This window comes from Procambarus clarkii, chromosome 64 (assembly GCF_040958095.1).
Source record: "Procambarus clarkii isolate CNS0578487 chromosome 64, FALCON_Pclarkii_2.0, whole genome shotgun sequence".
Lineage (NCBI taxonomy): Eukaryota > Metazoa > Arthropoda > Malacostraca > Decapoda > Cambaridae > Procambarus > Procambarus clarkii.
Window position 1 is genome coordinate 30,197,766 of NC_091213.1, and position 20,662 is coordinate 30,218,427.

The 20,662-nt window shown below is 45.6% G+C and overlaps 1 protein-coding gene across 1 annotated transcript in view; it reads right to left on the minus strand.

The window, feature by feature from the left end:
- The window catches only part of LOC138354830 (neuronal cell adhesion molecule-like), a 253,131-nt gene that overhangs the window by 154,683 nt on the left and 77,786 nt on the right, over window positions 1-20,662 (minus strand). The window contains exon 3 of the mRNA XM_069309330.1: window positions 9,024-9,223. Within this exon, the coding sequence (XP_069165431.1) occupies window positions 9,024-9,223 (200 nt within the window). The remainder of the gene's footprint in view (window positions 1-9,023; window positions 9,224-20,662) is intronic.

Genomic DNA, 20,662 nt, shown 5'->3' on the forward strand with positions numbered 1-20,662 from the left:
ATCATTACACCTTTGAGTGATTAATTAGTGTCTCTACCATCCTAGGGTGATATAGAAGAGCTAACCTAAAGGTACTTCCAGTGACACTGGTTTATCACTCAAATCATTAGTGTGGATGATTGTATATATATATAATGTGTATTAATTTTAAGTGCTAACCTCTAGTAGAGGTAGGATTATTGCCTAGTGAGTGCAGAATTTACCCTAGCCTACCATTAGAGCTTGTTCAGTATTATGAGCAGCCCAAGTACAAGTCCCACAAGGCTTCACCAACGAGCCAGTATGGATAATGCAGGGAGAATGAAAAGAACCCTTGCAGGTCTTAAAGGCCACTTAACAAGACAGATCAAGAAATGTGAAGATTTGTCACAACAATCAACAGTTGATTATGCTGACCTGGAAAGCTATTATCAAGCAGCTGCAGGTAAATTTGAGCAAATCAAATGCCAAACGGTCTCCTTGTAGGGACAGACTATTGCCATCGATTCATCGGTAGCCCTACTAAATATCAGGGTATAACCATGTTAAACTCTGCAGGAGGTAAATTACTCTCAGGCCCAGTATCAAGCCTGAGGAGACCTATGCCTGCAGATAAACAATACCAGTAGAAATCTAAATTTGTCAGCTGATTATATTTCTCCAGTAGCATTATACTAAGGAGATTACAGCTGACTATAGTAACAGAGGTTGATGTTAGTATCATCATTTAAAGCTGAAGATGAGTTCATGAGACCTCAGTGGCAAATCAGTGAACAGTAGCCTAAAACAGCTACAAGTCACTGCGACCAATGTCACTGAACCCACTGCAGTCTCAGAACCATACTTTACTTTAATGATGAGCTATTCAATCTTCTGAATCAATTAACTAAATTAAACCCTAATAAATCTGATGACTGATTTGATACATTTATTATTTAATCAAGATGTATTCCATGGGCCTCAGTGTTTATATATCAGTGACCAGTTACCTGAAGAAACTTCAAGTTATATCTAATGTCACTGATCTCACTGCAGTCCCTGAATCATACTTGACTGTAGTACTTGATCACATCCATTCTTCTGGGTTAAATAATATGTAATAAGGCTTGAATATTAGCCTTTCAAGAGTTAACAGGGAAATGAAATCGCATTAGACTTCTAACCCCTGCAACTCTAGTACGGGACATCCGTCCTGTACGAACAGACGCACAAATGTGTGATTACTAACTACTAACATCAAATTAATCTAATAATTCGAAGTAGGAGTATCGGTGTTCGTCTGTTCTAAATAGGACTTCGACCCGTGAGCAGCCCCCTGGGGAATTATGTCGGAAAATCCGACACTATTTAATAATAATATCATACAGACAGATAAGAGCTGTGTTGTATAAACAAGTTACCCATAGAAAACGTAACTTGTAGTGGAATTACCGTCTATAGAAAACGGGATATCATCACCACATACTATTATAATTCACCACCTATTATGGTGGGAATTATTCTTAAATACATTAGTCTTTGGACTTTACCATCATAAAAACATCTTATATAAATTAACTTAATTATCAATATTAAAGTAGAGTAAATGTGACCCTTCTATCACGTTCTGAAATCTGGACAATGTAAGCCAGGCGTCAGAGTGAGGAGGAGGGCAGCCATTGTTGTTTATTGAGACCAGAGGCTCACACGGGAGCAAATTCGGCTCCTGTTAATTTTACTTGGACGTAGTGTTATGGAACCCAAAGGTGTACCATTGTCAACACGCTGTCTACAAATTCAAGTTAAGTGTCTACCCGAAACCCGTTTATCATTCATTTATGGCCATTAATGTCAGGATATAGGGTGACCCGGTTAGATCACATGGAAGCCTCAAACTAAAGGTAATTAAGCCAGGTCTTCATGTTCCATGTACTGTTTTCTCTGATATACTTGTCATATATAGGTATCTGGCTTCACAGCTAGCGCACTTTTGACAGGTCAAGACGAGGATGCAAGATTATGTGCACCAGTTACTGGGTGATAGAAGCTACCTCAAAGAGGATAATTTGGTGTCTACACTCTAGTTATACCTGGTGGACTAGCCTGCTGTACTATAAGATAAGGAACCTCTTCAATGTATGTAGTTAATACTGTAGTTTGATTGGCTGCATATATATTAATTTAATAACCCCCCCTAATGTGTAGAGGATCGATTTGTGAGATTATGAGATTATTGCAGAAATACAGTCCACTTATCATTATACAAATTGCTATCGAAGTATATAAATTAACGTAAATATAAATTCATATAAATTAAATAAATATAAATCTCACAGGTCGGTTCCCACAAGCTGATGTGAGATACTTATCTGCAGGTGGACTGTGGATCTTCAATCAACCTAACAACTAATTCATTCACCCCACCTGCCCCTTACAGCCCACAATCTGTCATTAGGAAAAGAGGAGTAAATATATATATATATATATATCTATACATATATCTATATATATATATATATATATATATATATATATATATATATATATATATATATATATATATATATATATATATATATATATATATATTAGTATATTTTGGTAGCAGTCTTTCCTGTAGACATATATTATTAAATATGACCGAAAAAGTAAGATAAATAATTCTAACACGAATTTTCTCGATCTTTCGTACGTTTCTTTTCACTGTTGGAGGTAATTCAAAAATCAATTCTCCAAAATTCATTTTTATTTCTAGTCTGACGCGACACTTGAGCGCGTTTTGTAAAACTTATTACATTTTCAGAGACCTTAGCTTACACATACACAACTGAATAGAACTTACACATCTTCGATTTGTTTATATCTACATTTGAGTGAGGTGGATGGGGTGAGGTGGTATTAATAGGGTATTAAATTCCTAAACACAAGACAGAACACGAAACAATGGGTATTGAATGGAAGTGATTTGTAGAAAGCCTATTGGTCCATATTTCTTGATGCTTCTATATTGGAGCGGAGTCTTGAGGTGGGTAGAATATAGTTGTGCATTAATTGGCTGTTGATTGCTGGTGTTGACTTCTTGATGTTTAGAGCCTCGCAGACATCAAGCCGCCTGCTATCGCTGTATCTATCGATGATTTCTGTGTTGTTTACTAGGATTTCTCTGGCGATGGTTTGGTTGTGGGAAGAGATTATATGTTCCTTAATAGAGCCCTGTTGCTTATGCATCGGTAAACGCCTAGAAAGAGATGTTGATGTCTTGCCTATATACTGGGTTTTTTGGAGCTTACAGTCCCCAAGTGGGCATTTGAAGGCATAGACGACGTTGGTCTCTTTTAAAGCGTTCTGCTTTGTGTCTGGAGAGTTTCTCATGAGTAGGCTGGCCGTTTTTCTGGTTTTATAGTAAATCGTCAGTTGTATCCTCTGATTTTTGTCTGTAGGGATAACGTTTCTATTAACAATATCTTTCAGGACCCTTTCCTCCGTTTTATGAGCTGTTGAAAAGAAGTTCCTGTAAAATAGTCTAATAGGGGGTATAGGTGTTGTGTTGGTTGTCTCTTCAGAGGTTGCATGGCGTTTCACTTTCCTTCTTATGATGTCTTCGACGAAACCATTGGAGAAGCCGTTGTTGACTAGGACCTGCCTTACCCTACAGAGTTCTTCGTCGACTTGCTTCCATTCTGAGCTGTGGCTGAGAGCACGGTCGACATAAGCGTTAACAACACTCCTTTTGTACCTGTCTGGGCTGTCGCTGTTGGCATTTAGGCACATTCCTATGTTCGTTTCCTTAGTGTAGACTGCAGTGTGGAAACCTCCGCTCTTTTCCATGACTGTTACATCTAGAAAGGGCAGCTTCCCATCCTTTTCCATCTCGTAAGTGAAACGCAGCACGGAACTCTACTCAAATGCCTCCTTCAGCTCCTGCAGATGTCTGACATCAGGTACCTGTGTAAAAATGTCGTCAACATACCTGCAGTATATGGCCGGTTTCAAGTTCATTTCGACTAAGACTTTTTGCTCGATGGTACCCATGTAGAAGTTTGCAAACAGGACACCTAGGGGGGAGTCCATGGCGACCCCATCTACTTGCTTATACATGTGCCCATCCGGGCTCAAGAAGGGTGCCTCTTTAGTACAAGCTTGGAGTAGTTTCCTCAGAATGTTTTCTGGTATGTCAAGAGGAGTGCAGGCCGGATCACGATACACTCTGTCGGCTATCATCCCGATTGTCTCGTCCACGGGTACGTTGGTAAACAGGGATTCTACGTCCAACGAGACCCCATCCACCTCACTCAAATGTAGATATAAACAAATCGAAGATGTGTAAGTTCTATTCAGTTGTGTATGTGTAAGCTAAAGTCTTTGAAGATGTAATAAGTTTTACGAAACGCGCTCAAGTGTCGCGTCAGACTAGAAATAAAAATGACTTTTGGAGAATTGATTTTTGAATTACCGCCAACAGTGAAAAGAAACGTACGAAAGATCGAGAAAATTCGTGTTAGAATTATTAATCTTACTTTTTCGGTCATATTTAATAATAATATATTTATATATATATATATATATATATATATATATATATATATATATATATATATATATATATATATATATATATATATATATATATATATATATATATATATATATCTGCATGCCACTTTCGAGTTGTAGGAAGAGGAATGGGAGGACATTATGCAGGAGAAGAAAGGCGGTTAAAATATTAAAAAGCTGCTATAGATAATAGAAATAAAATGTTGCGTCCATCGCTCGTCCATTCATCATATAAATCACTAAACAGATTACAGTTAAGGATTATACACGCACTATCACACACCAGCAGTCATCCACAACACCACCCACCAAATTACAAGATCATATGTACCATGCTCTTCATGAACTATCATATATACATTATGCACAAGTATATTTACTCCTTCGGAACAAACCACTTCCTCCATGTTTCTTATCTAACCCCATCCAGTGTATTGTTGACACTCCCTGCTTCCACTCCTTCACCTTGTCAGCCAAACTTTTACACGGCTTTCCTTTTCTCCCTTTTCTCTCAAATTCACTCGACTAAACTCATTTCACCACTCTACAATCATCCACTTGCTCAACACGCACAATTTGTTCAACGTCTTTGTTCACCCACCTCAGTGTTGCAGTTGACTGCATTTTGGCGCCCACAATTCTCCATATTTACTTTCCTAACACAAAGCATTTTTTTTTTGTCAGGTAATCGATTTATTTTACTCTAACTCATAACGTTTCCCGTTCATATCCCACGAGTTTCGTGCAACCACAGACGAGAGTCAACGCTCTCACTCCTCTATGCAGATTTCTGGCTGCATATTTTCCCATTTAGATTTTTTCTACCAAAGCTTTCAGTGCACTAGCCACCGTACTTTCTTGACTGACCATAATATAATCTTCAATTACCAAATTCCTCTTTTTGAAATTTCAGTCTTATGCTTACTAATTTCTTTCTTGATGTGATTAAATTGTTTAAATATATCTCTTTCTAATACTTAACAATTTTTCAGTCTACAACACCTTTAATTCATTTCTGGGACAAAATTACCCCCCATTATGTCTGTTAGAACCTATTCTCCCTTTTCCATTCAGATTAAACCATTCAAACTTTCATATAGCTCATAGGAATCCCACCAATATTATTATCATAAGTAAACTAATTTTGTTTCTGGGCTGTTAGTATTGTCTTAATTGCTTATGCTGCAAAATATAGCAAAATATTGCTGTAATTCTCCACACAGTCTGAATTTGGGTCCAAGACTTTTCCAAGTTTCAGTTGTTAAATTTGCGCCAAGGAAGAATTTGAAAAATTATCCAAAAGACTGGAATTTCAATTCCATCCCTCAAAAAATAATTTATATATAATAAAGTATATATATATTTATATAATTTTATTAAAAAATTATGTACTATAATATATTTACGTAATTTTCCTTTCATGCAATTGAAAAGTAAAGCAATTCTGTTGTAGAAGTGGTGACAAGTATGGAGTCTGTTCATAATATACTTGTAGAAAGAATCATAATATTATGTCCATAAAAGTTAATGGACTGGATGCACAGGAATGCACAGAAGGATATGAAGAAGAGTGTAACATATTTTGTGCTGAATTAGTTAATCTCTGGAACAGATGCTGAGAGTATTTGGGTAAGTGGATGAAACCAATGGAAAAGATATCTTGTTTGAAGTGGATGACCTCGAGTGAATTACCAGATTAGAATGATGAGGAGCTTTGCATCAAATTTTGGATAGATAATGGGAGTAGAGGTTGATGATGTGAAACATTTCGATCAAGTTTGCAACTTGAAGCAGTTTTTAGAAAATTACAAGAGTAATGAAGAATTCAGTATGTAATATGTAATACATATTACATACTTACATAAAAATATTACATATTTTTTACATACAAATATTACATATTCTATACATAAACATATTACATATTCCTTACATAAAAATATTACATATTTTTTACAGAGGTAAAACGTGGACTTCAGGAGAAGCCTCCAGACTCCCTGTGGTTTCAGTGGAATCCCAGTTGTATTATTTTTAACAAGTCGGGGTAGTACAGTGGTAAGGTGAGCGGCTAGGATATCTTTAGCCGAGGGTTCAAGTCGTCTCACAAGTTCATTTGATTTGATTAATATGTAACAGTTTAAATTTTTAAGAGGTTTTTGTAGTAAAATTAAATTCGTTGTTTAGATATTATTTGATAGAGACCCAAAAGTTAATTTATAAAGTAACAGAAGAAACATATAATGATGACATGAGGTTTCTAATGGGACAAACTGTCCTCTCGAATATTACATTTCATTTAGACCTCAAAATACAAAACGAACAAAATATGATGTACTATATATAATGGCGGCTCACATTCACATTTTCTACCCCTTGGGTTTCTCAGCAAGCTTGGCTCAGGCTGGGTGATTTGTACACTATTTTCTGACCGTTGTGGCAACTCATAAAGATGAGCTGAGTGAGGAACTCTTAAAGTCTACCCCACAACAGTACTCACCATCCACCTCACACAGTACTCACCTCCCCACAGCAATACTCACCATCCTCCTCACTCAATACTCACCTCCCCCACAACAGTACTCACCATCCACTACACACAATAATCACCTCCCCCACCACAGTACTCACCAACCACCTCACTCAGTACTCACCTCCCCAACAACAGTACTCCCCTCCCCACAACAGTACTCACCATCCACCTCACACAATACTCACCTCCCCCACAACAGTACTCACCATCCACCTCACACAATACTCACCTCCCCCACAACAGTACTCACCATCCACCTCACACAATACTCACCTCTCCCACAACAGTACTCACCATCAACCTCACACAATACTCCCCTCCCCACAACAGTACTCACCATCCACCTCACAAAATACTCCCCTCCCCTACAACAGTACTCACAATCCACCTCACTCAATACTCACCTCCCCACAGCAGTACTCACCATCCACCTCACACTCAATACTCATCTCCCTACAACAGTACTCACCATCTACCTCACACTCAATACTCACCTCCTCACAACAGTACTCACCTCCCCCACAACGGTACTCACCATCCACCTTAAACAATACTGACCTCCCCACAACAGTACTCACCATCCACCTCACACAATACTCACCTCCCCACAACAGTACTCACCATCCCCCTTAAACAATACTCACCTCCCCCACAACAGTACTCACCATCCACCTTAAACAATACTCACCTCCAACATCAGTACTCACCTCCCCACAAAAGTACTCACCACACACCTCACACAATACTCACCTCCCCACCACAATACTCACCTCCCCCACATCAGTATTCACCACCCACCTCACACAATACTCACTTCCCCCACATCAGTACTCACCACCCACCTCACACAATGCTCACCTCCCCCACATCAGTACTCACCACCCACCTCACACAATGCTCACCTCCCCCACATCAGTACTCACCACCCACCTCACACAATGCTCACCTCCCCCACATCAGTACTCACCACCCACCTCACACAATGCTCACCTCCCCCACATCAGTACTCACCACCCACCTCACACAATGCTCACCTCCCCCACAACAGTACTCACCACCCACCTCACACAATACTCACCTCCCCCACATCAGTACTCACCACCCACCTCACACAATGCTCACCTCCCCCACATCAGTACTCACCACCCACCTCACACAATACTCACCCCGCACAACAGTACTCACCACCCATCTCACACAATACTCACCTCCCCCACATCAGTACTCACCACCCACCTCACACAATACTCACCTCCCCACAACAGTACTCACCACCCACCTCACACAATACTCACCCCGCACATCAGTACTCACCACCCACCTCACACAATACTCACCCCGCACAACAGTACTCACCACCCACCTCACACAATACTCACCCCGCACAACAGTACTAACCACCCACCTCACACAATACTCACCTCCCCCACATCAGTACTCACCACCCACCTCACACAATGCTCACCTCCCCCACATCAGTACTCACCACCCACCTCACACAATGCTCACCTCCCCCACAACAGTACTCACCACCCACCTCACACAATGCTCACCTCCCCCACATCAGTACTCACCACCCACCTCACACAATACTCACCCCGCACAACGGTACTCACCACCCATCTCACACAATACTCACCTCCCCCACATCAGTACTCACCACCCACCTCACACAATACTCACCTCCCCACAACAGTACTCACCACCCACCTCACACAATACTCACTCCGCACATCAGTACTCACCACCCACCTCACACAATACTCACCCCGCACAACAGTACTCACCACCCTTCTCACACAATACTCACCCCGCACATCAGTACTCACCACCCACCTCACACAATACTCACCCCGCACAGCAGTACCCACCATCCACCTCACACAATACTCACCTCCCCACAACAGTACTCACCACCCACCTCACACAATACTCACCTCCCCCACATCAGTACTCACCACCCACCTCACACAATACTCACCAATAACCGCCAGCTTCACCCTGAGGTTCCTGGTCGGGGAGGCCCTGAAGTCGATCCTACAGCGGTAGTCGCCCTCGTCCTGAGCCTCAACGGGGCTGATGACCAGACTCTGGGTCGGGGAGGTCAGGTCAAACTTAGCCCGGACGCCCAGCCCTGACCAGTGGACCGAGTGGTCCAGCGGCCCGCTGCGGGAGTCGATGCTGTCGGGGGAGACACAGAATAACACTGATCAAAGGCTCGCAGTGGCAATTAGCGCTATCGGAGACGAGGCAACACGATAACCTAATAATCCAGAGGCTGGTGTTTCCAGTCTCGGAGATAACACAAACACGGTACTGAAACCTGGGTTCCGTTTTAGTTGGAAGCTGCGCTGATTAAACACGCTCGCTGCTTATTACCAGGGCGGCATAGCAGCATAGCATAGCATAGCATAGTATAGCATAGCACAGCATAGCATAACATAGCACAGCATAGCACAGCATAGCATAGCATAGCACAGCATAGCACAGCATAGCATAGCATAGCACAGCATAGCATAGCATAGCACAGCATAGCATAACATAGCAGCGTGATGTTGCTATGATTGTCAACATCAGCTGATAGTCTTGTGTTATAGAACTAACACCTGTGACGGTATTTATATACAACTGTTGGCCGGTGTTACGAGAGGGTGAGGCAACACATCTTAAGACCCCGCCCGGTGTTACGAGAGGGTGAGGCAACACATCTTAAGACCCCGCCCGGTGTTACGAGAGGGTGAGGCAACACATCTTAAGACCCCGCCTGGTGTTACGAGAGGGTGAGGCAACACATCTTAAGACCCCGCCTGGTGATACGGGAGGGTGAGGCAACACATCTTAAGACCCCGCCCGGTGTTACGAGAGGGTGAGGCAACACATCTTAAGACCCCGCCTGGTGTTACGAGACGGTGAGGCAACACATCTTAAGACCCCGCCTGGTGTTACGAGACTGTGAGGCAACACATCTTAAGACCCCGCCTGGTGTTACGAGAGGGTGAGGCAACACATCTTAACACCCCGCCTGGTGTTACGAGAGGGTGAGGCAACACATCTTAAGACCCCGCCCGGTGTTACGAGAGGGTGAGGCAACACATCTTAAGACCCAGCCTGGTGTTACGAGAGGGTGAGGCAACACAACTTAAGACCCAGCCTGGTGTTACGAGAGGGTGAGGTAACACATCTTAAGACCCAGCCTGGTGTTACGAGAGGGAGAGGTAACACATCTTAAGACCCCACCCGGTGTTACGAGAGGGTGAGGCAACACATCTTAAGACCCAGCCTGGTGTTACGAGAGGGAGAGGTAACACATCTTAAGACCCAGCCCGGTGTTTCGAGAGGGTGAGGCAACACATCTTAAGACCCCGCCCGGTGTTACGAGAGGGTGAGGCAACACATCTTAAGACCCAGCCCGGTGTTACGAGACGGTGAGGGAACACATCTTAAGACCCCGCCCGGTGTTACGAGAGGGTGAGGCAACACATCTTAAGACCCCGCCCGGTGTTACGAGAGGGTGAGGCAACACATCTTAAGACCCAGCACGGTGTTACGAGAGGGTGAGGCAACACATCTTACGACCCCGCCCGGTGTTACGAGAGGGTGAGGCAACACATCTTAAGACCCAGCACGGTGTTACGAGAGGGAGAGGCAACACATCTTAAGACCCCGCCCAGGGTTACGAGAGGGTGAGGGAACACATCTTAAGACCCCGCCTGGTGTTACGAGAGGGAGAGGTAACACATCTTAAGACCCAGCCTGGTGTTACGAGAGGGTGAGGTAACACATCTTAAGACCCAGCACGGTGTTACGAGAGGGTGAGGGAACACATCTTAAGACCCAGCCTGGTGTTACGAGAGGGTGAGGGAACACATCTTAAGACCCCGCCTGGTGTTACGAGAGGGAGAGGTAACACATCTTAAGACCCAGCCTGGTGTTACGAGAGGGTGAGGTAACACATCTTAAGACCCAGCACGGTGTTACGAGATGGTGAGGCAACACATCTTAAGACCCAGCCTGGTGTTACGAGAGGGAGAGGTAACACATCTTAAGACCCAGCCCGGTGTTACGAGAGGGTGAGGCAACACATCTTAAGACCCCGCCTGGTGTTACGAGAGGGTGAGGCAACACAACTTAAGACCCCGCCCGGTGTTACGAGAGGGTGAGGTAACACATCTTAAGACCCCGGCCGGTGTTACGAGATGGTGAGGCAACACATCTTAAGACCCCGGCCGGTGTTACGAGAGGGTGAGGTAACACATCTTAAGACCCAGCCCAGGGTTACGAGAGGGTGAGGCAACACATCTTAAGACCCCGGCCGGTGTTACGAGAGGGAGAGGTAACACATCTTAAGACCCAGCTCGGAATATTTACGGTGACCTCGTGTGTTGCGTCAACAAAACAATAAGAATGTTACAGGCGTCACAATGTGTTGACGGAGACAGTGTAAGAAGGGCACAGCAACAGCTCACACTGACCAGTACGTCAAGGAATACGTCATCTAACGCAGTCCATGTTGAATGCTGGCCAGTGTTGTACACTGAACGCTGTGGTATACTGTATACTGGCCAGTGTTGTATACTGGCCACTGTTGTATACTGGCCAGTGTTGTATACTGTTCTCTGTTGTATACTGGCCAGTGTTGTATACTGGCCACTGTTGTATACTGTATACTGGCCAGTGTTGTATACTGTATGCTAGCCAGTGTTGTACACTGAACGCTGTGGTATACTGTATACTGGCCAGTGTTGTATACTGGCCAGTGTTGTATACTGGCCAGTGTTGTATACTGGCCAGTGTTGTATACTGGCCAGTGTTGTATACTGGCCAGTGTTGTATACTGTATACTGGCCAGTGTTGTATACTGTATGCTAGCCAGTGTTGTACACTGAACGCTGTGGTATACTGTAAACTGGCCAGTGTTGTATACTGGCCACTGTTGTATACTGGCCAGTGTTGTATACTGTTCTCTGTTGTATACTGGCCAGTGTTGTATACTGGCCACTGTTGTATACTGGCCAGTGTTGTATACTGTTCTCTGTTGTATACTGGCCAGTGTTGTATACTGGCTACTGTTGTATACTGTATACTGGCCAGTGTTGTATACTGTATGCTAGCCAGTGTTGTACACTGAACGCTGTGGTATACTGTATACTGGCCAGTGTTGTATACTGGCCAGTGTTGTATACTATATACTGGCCAGTGTTGTATACTGGCCAGTGTTGTATAATGGCTAGTGTTGAATACTGTACACTGGCCAGTGTTGTATACTGGCCAGTGTTGTATACTGGCCAGTGTTGTATACTGGTTAGTGTTGAATACTGTATACTGGCCAGTGTTGTATACTAGCCAGTGTTGTATACTGTATACTGGTCACTGTAATATACTGTATACTGGCCACTGTAGTATGCTGTATACTGCTCACTGTAGTATACTGTATAATGCCCACTATAGCATACTGTATACTGGCCACTGTAGCATACTGTATACTGATCACTGTAGTATACTGTATACTAGCCACTGTAGTATACTGTATAATGCCCACTGTGGTATACTGTATAGTGGCCACTGTAATATACTGTGTACTCGACACTGTAGTATACTAAAGTATACTGCGTACTGGCCGCTGTAGAATACTGTATACTTGCCAATGTAGTATACTGTATACTGGCCACTGTAGTATACTGTATACTGGCCACTGTAGTATACTGGCCACAGTAGTATACTGTATACTGGCTACTGTAGTATACTGTATATTGGCTACTGTAGTATACTGTATACTGGCTACTGTAGTATACTGTATACTGGTCACTGTAGTATACTGTATACTATCCACTGTAGTATACTGTATACTGGCCACTGTAGTATACTGTATACTGGCCACAGTAGTATACTGGTTACTGTTGTATACTGTATACTGGTCACTGTAGTATACAGTATAATAGCAACTGTAGTATACTGTATACTGGCCACTGTAGTATAATGTATACTTACAAATTGTAGTATACTGTATACTGGCCACTGTAGTATACTGTATACTGGCCACTGTACTATGCTGTATACTGGCCACTGTAGTATACTGTATACTGGCCACTGTAGTATACTGTATACTGGCCACTGTGGTATACTGTATACTGGCCACTGTAGTATACTGTATTCTGGCCACTGTAGTATACTGTACACTGACCACTGTAGTATATTGTAAACTAACCACTGAATAATACTGTATACTGGCCACTGTAGTATACTGTATACTGGTCACTGTAGTATACTGTATACTAGCCACTGTAGTATACGGTATACTGGCCACTGTAGTATACTATATACTGGTCATTGTAGTATACTGTATACTGGCCACTGTAGTATACTGTATACTGGTCACTGTAGTATACTGTACACTAGCCACTGTAGTATACTTTAAACTGACCACTGTAGTATACTATATACTGGCCACTGTAGTATACTGTAAACTGACCAATGTAGTATAATGTGCGTGACGCTGTAGTATATTCTTTACTGGCCAGTGTAGTAACTGGCAGCTGCAGTACACAACTGACAGCTGCAGTATACAACTGGCAGCAGCAGCATACAACTGGCAGCAGCAGCATACAACTGACAGCTGTAGTATACAACTGACAGCTGCAGCATACAACTGACAGCTGCAGCATACAACTGACAGCTGTAGTATACAACTTACAGCTGCAGTATACAACTGGAAGCTGCAGTATACAACTGACAGCTGCAGCATACAATTGGAAGCTGCAGTATACAACTGACAGCTGCAGCATACAACTGACAGCTGCAGCATACAACTGACAGCTGCAGCATACAACTGACAGCTGCAGCATACAACTGACAGCTGTAGTATACAACTTACAGCTGCAGCATACAACTGACAGCAGCAGCATACAACTGACAGCTGCAGTATACAACTGGAAGCTGCAGTATACAACTGACAGCTGCAGTATACAACTGGAAGCTGCAGCATGCAACTGACAGCTGCAGCATACAAATGACAGCTGCAGCATACAACTGACAGCTGCAGCATACAAATGACAGCTGCAGCTTACAACTGACAGCTGTAGTATACAACTTACAGCTGCAGTATACAACTGGAAGCTGCAGTATACAACTGACAGCTGCAGTATACAACTGGAAGCTGCAGCATGCAACTGACAGCTGCAGCATACAACTTACAGCTGCAATATACAACTTACAGCTGCAGTATACAACTGGAAGCTTCAGTATACAACTGGCAGCTGCAGCATACAACTGACAGCTGTAGTATACAACTGACAGCTGCAGCATACAACTGACAGCTGCAGTATACAACTGACACCTGCAGCATACAACTGACAGCTGTAGTATACAACTGACAGCTGCAGCATACAACTGACAGCTGTAGCATACAACTGACAGCTGCAGTATACAACTGACAGCTGCAGCATACAATTGACAGCTGTAGTATACAACTTACAGCTGCAGTATACAACTGGAAGCTGCAGCATACAACTGACAGCTGCAGCATACAATTGACAGCTGTAGCATACAACTGACAGCTGCAGCATAAAACTGGCAGCTGCATCATACAACTGACAGCTGTAGTATACAACTGACAGCTGCAGCATAGAACTGACAGCTGTAGTATACAACTGACAGCTGCAGCATACAACTGGAAGCTGCAGCATACAACTGACAGCTGCAGTATACAACTGGAAGATGCAGTATACAACTGACAGCAGCAGCATACAACTGGCAGCTGCAGCATACAACTGACAGCTGTAGTATACAACTGACAGCTGCAGCATACAACTGACAGCTGTAGTATACAACTGACAGCTGCAGCATACAACTGGAAGCTGCAGTATACAACTGACAGCTGCAGCATACAACTGGAAGCTGCAGTATACAACTGACAGCTGCAGCATACAACTGACAGCTGCAGCATACAACTGACAGCTGTAGTATACAACTGACAGCTGCAGTATACAACTGACAGCTGCAGTATACAACTGACAGCTGCAGTATTCAACTGACAGCTGCAGTATACAACTGACAGCTGCAGCATACAACTGACAGCTGCAGCATACAACTGACAGCTGCAGTATACAACTGACAGCTGCAGTATACAACTGACAGCTGCAGCATACAACTGACAGCTGCAGCATACAACTGACAGCTGCAGTATACAACTGACAGCTGCAGCATACAACTGACAGCTGCAGCATACAACTGACAGCTGTAGTATACAACTTACAGCTGCAGTATACAACTGGAAGCTGCAGTATACAACTGACAGCTGCAGTATACAACTGGAAGCTGCAGCATGCAACTGACAGCTGCAGCATACAACTGACAGCTGCAGCATACAACTGGCAGCTACAGTATACAACTGACAGCTGCAGCATACAACTGACAGCTGCAGCATACAACTGACAGCTGTAGTATACAACTGACAGCTGCAGTATACAACTGACAGCTGCAGCATACAACTGGCAGCTACAGTATACAACTGACAGCTGCAGCATACAACTGACAGCTGCAGTATACAACTGACAGCTACAGCATACAACTGACAGCTGCAGTATACAACTGACAGCTGCAGTATACAACTGACAGCTGCAGTATACAACTGGCAGCTACAGTACACAACTGACAGCTGCAGCATACAACTGACAGCTACAGTATACAACAGACAGCTGCAGCATACAACTGACAGCTGCAGTATACAACTGACAGCTGCAGTATACAACTGACAGCTGCAGTATACAACTGACAGCTGCAGCATACAACTGACAGCTACAGTATACAACTGACAGCTGCAGCATACAACTGACAGCTGCAGTATACAACTGACAGCTGCAGCATACAACTGACAGCTACAGTATACAACTGACAGCTGCAGCATACAACTGACAGCTGCAGTATACAACTGACAGCTGCAGCATACAACTGACAGCTGCAGTATACAACTGACAGCTGCAGCATACAACTGACAGCTGCAGCATACAACTGGCAGCTGCAGTATACAACTGACAGCTGCAGCATACAACTGACAGCTGCAGCATACAACTGACAGCTGCAGTATACAACTGACAGCTGCAGCATACAACTGACAGCAGCAGCATACAACTGACAGCTGCAGCATACAACTGACAGCAGCAGCATACAACTGACAGCAGCAGCATACAACTGACAGCTGCAGCATACAACTGACAGCTGCAGCATACAACTGGCAGCTGCAGCATACAACTGACAGCTGCAGCATACAACTGACAGCTGCAGCATACAACTGACAGCTGCAGCATACAACTGACAGCAGCAGCATACAACTGACAGCAGCAGCATACAACTGACAGCTGCAGCATACAACTGACAGCTGCAGCATACAACGAGTGGTATTACCTGATGGACATGAGAGGCAGGACGGTAAAGCAATAACTATGGCAGGCATTCCACATGTGCCTTCCTGCTGGAGATAACACCATCTTTACCCACCGATTTATACACAACTTTTGGGCTTGGCCAGGAAACTTTTCTTCAGATTTTTAAGGCAAAATAAAAAAGTTAAATGAAAATACTTCTAAATTCAGCAGAAAAGTTTCACTAAAATCAACAGCTGCCACCTGATGGAAAGACAACTTTGGAAGCCCCGCCCGGGGCGTCATGTGCCGTAACTGTTGATCTGGAAGGGCGTGAGGCACTTGTCACCACAAGGAATTAAACTGGAGTATGTGTAACTTTGACCGTCAATTTCCGTATCGTCGTCCCTCCTCCGTCGTGTCCTAAGGGACCCCAAGCCGGGGGCTCTTCCCTTGTGTTCTTAGGGACCCCAAGCCGGGGGCTCTTCCCTCGTGTTCTTAGGGACCCCAAGCCGGGGGCTCTTCCCTCGTGTTCTTAGGGACCCCAAGCTGGGGGCTCTTCCCTCGTGTTCTTAGGGACCCCAAGCCGGGGGCCTCTTCCGTCGTGTCCTTAGGGACTCCAAGCCGGGGGCCTCTTACGTCGTGTCCTTAGGGACCCCAAGCCGGGGGCCTCCTCCCTCGTGTCCTTAGGGACTCCAAGCCGGGGGCCTCTTCCCTCGTGTCCTTAGGGACCCCAAGCCGGGGGCCTCTTCCCTCGTGTCCTTAGGGACTCCAAGCCGGGCGCCTCTTCCGTCGTGTCCTTAGGGACTCCAAGCCGGGGGCCTCTTCCGTCGTGTCCTAAGGGATCCCAAGCCGGGGGCTCTTCCCCCGTGTTCTTAGGGAAACCAAGCCGGGGGCTCTTCCCTCGTGTTCTTAGGGACCCCAAACCGGGGGCTCTTCCCTCGTGTTCTTAGGGACCCCAAGCCGGGGGCTCATCCCCGTGTTCTTAGGGAAACCAAGCCGGGGTCTCTTCCTTCATGTTCTTAGGGACCCCAAGCCGGGGGCTCTTCTTTCGTGTTCTTAGGGACCCCCAAGCCAGGGGCTCTTCTTTCGTGTTCTTAGGGACCCCAAGCCGGGGGCTCTTCCGTCGTGTCCTTAGGGACCCCAAGCCGGGGCCTCTTCCGTCGTGTCCTTAGGGACCCCAAGCCGGGGGCCTCTTCCGTCGTGTCCTTAGGGACTCCAAGCCGGGGAGCCTCTTCCGTCGTGGCCTTAGGGACCCCAAGCCGGGGCCCTCTTCCGTCGTGTCCTTAGGGACCCCAAGCCGGGGGCCTCTTCCGTCGTGTCCTTAGGGACTCCAAGCCGGGGGCCTCTTCCGTCGTGTCCTTAGGGACCCCAAGCCGGGGACCTCTTCCGTCGTGTCCTTAGGGACCCCAAGCCGGGGGCCTCTTCCGTCGTGTCCTTAGGGACTCCAAGCCGGGGGCCTCTTACGTCGTGTCCTTAGGGACCCCAAGCCGGGGGCCTCCTCCCTCGTGTTCTTAGGGACCCCAAGCCGGGGGCTCTTCCGTCGTGTTCTTAGGGACCCCAAGCCGGGGCCTCTTCCGTCGTGTCCTTAGGGACCCCAAGCCGGGGGCCTCTTCCGTCGTGTCCTTAGGGACCCCAAGCCGGGGCCTCTTCCGTCGTGTCCTTAGGGACCCCAAGCCGGGGGCCTCTTCCGTCGTGTCCTAAGGGACCCCAAACCGGGGGCCTCTTCCGTCGTGTCCTTAGGGACCCCAAACCGGGGGCCTCTGCCGTCGTGTCCTTAGGGACCCCAAGCCGGGGGCCTCTTCCGTCGTGTCCTAAGGGACCCCAAGCCGGGGGCCTCTTCCGTCGTGTCCTTAGGGACCCCAAGCCGGGGGCCTCTTCCGTCGTGTCCTTAGGGACCCCAAGCCGGGGGCCTCTTCCATCGTGTCCTTAGGGACCCCAAGCCGGGGGCCTCTTCCCTCGTGTCCTAAGGGACCCCAAGCCGGGGGCCTCTTCCCTCGTGTCCTTAGGGACCCCAAGCCGGGGGCCTCCTCCGTCGTGTCCTAAGGGACCCCAAGCCGGGGGCCTCCTCCGTCGTGTCCTAAGGGACCCCAAGCCGGGGGACCCTTCCAATCCTCTCGCCTGAGGCGATTTAGTACTTTGTTTTTTTCTGATTTGGTGTCAGCTATCATCCCTGATGGCTATCATCCCTGATGGCTATCATCCCTGATGGCTATCATCCCTGATGGCTATCATCCCTGATGGCTATCTTACTAGATGGCTATCATCCCTGATGGCTATCTTACTTGATGGCTATCATCCCTGATGGCTATCTTACTAGATGGCTATCATCCCTGATGGCTATCATCCCTGATGGCTATCTTACTAGATGGCTATCATCCCTGATGGCTATCTTACTTGATGGCTATCATCCCTGATGGCTATCTTACTAGATGGCTATCATCCCTGATGGCTATCTTACTAGATGGCTATCATCCCTGATGGCTATCATCCCTGATGGCTATCTTACTAGATGGCTATCATCCCTGATGGCTATCTTACTTGATGGCTATCATCCCTGATGGCTATCTTACTTGATGGCTATCATCCCTGATGGCTATCTTACTAGATGGCTATCATCCCTGATGGCTATCTTACTTGATGGCTATCATCCCTGATGGCTATCTTACTTGATGGCTATCATCCCTGATGGCTATCTTACTAGATGGCTATCATCCCTGATGGCTATCTTACTAGATGGCTATCATCCCTGATGGCTATCTTACTAGATGGCTATCATCCCTGATGGCTATCTTACTAGATGGCTATCATCCCTGATGGCTATCTTACTAGATGGCTATCATCCCTGATGGCTATCTTACTTGATGGCTATCATCCCTGATGGCTATCTTCCCTGATGGCTATCATCCCTGATGGCTATCTTCCCTGATGGCTATCTTCCCTGATGGCTATCATCCCTGATGGCTATCTTCCCTGATGGCTATCATCCCTGATGGCTATCTTCCCTGATGGCTATCTTACTTGATGGCTATCATCCCTGATGGCTATCTTACTTGATGGCTATCATCCCTGATGGCTATCTTACTTGATGGCTATCATCCCTGATGGCTATCTTACTAGATGGCTATCATCCCTGATGGCTATCTTACTAGATGGCTATCATCCCTGATGGCTATCTTACTAGATGGCTATCATCCCTGATGGCTATCTTACTAGATGGCTATCATCCCTGATGGCTATCTTACTAGATGGCTATCATCCCTGATGGCTATCTTACTTGATGGCTATCATCCCTGATGGCTATCTTCCCTGATGGCTATCATCCCTGATGGCTATCTTCCCTGATGGCTATCTTCCCTGATGGCTATCATCCCTGATGGCTATCTTCCCTGATGGCTATCATCCCTGATGGCTATCTTCCCTGATGGCTATCTTCCCTGATGGCTATCATCCCTGATGGCTATCATCCCTGATGGCTATCTTCCCTGATGGCTATCATCCCTGATGGCTATCATCCCTGATGGCTATCTTCCCTGATGGCTATCATCCCTGATGGCTATCTTCCCTGATGGCTATCATCCCTGATGGCTATCTTACTAGATGGCTATCATCCCTGATGGCTATCTTACTTGATGGCTATCATCCCTGATGGCTATCTTCCCTGATGGCTATCAACCCTGATGGCTATCTTCCCTGATGGCTATCATCCCTGATGGCTATCTTCCCTGATGGCTATCTTCCCTGATGGCTATCATCCCTGATGGCTATCTTCCCTGATGGCTATCATCCCTGATGGCTATCTTCCCTGATGGCTATCATCCCTGATGGCTATCTTACTAGATGGCTATCATCCCTGATGGCTATCTTACTTGATGGCTATCATCCCTGATGGCTATCTTCCCTGATGGCTATCATCCCTGATGGCTATCTTACTAGATGGCTATCATCCCTGATGGCTATCTTACTTGATGGCTATCATCCCTGATGGCTATCTTACTAGATGGCTATCATCCCTGATGGCTATCTTACTTGATGGCTATCATCCCTGATGGCTATCTTACTAGATGGCTATCATCCCTGATGGCTATCTTACTTGATGGCTATCATCCCTGATGGCTATCTTACTTGATGGCTATCATCCCTGATGGCTATCTTACTTGATGGCTATGATCCCTGATGGCTATCTTACTTGATGGCTATCATCCCTGATGGCTATCTTACCTGATGTCCATTAGGTAAGATAACCATCAGGGGAAAGCACATA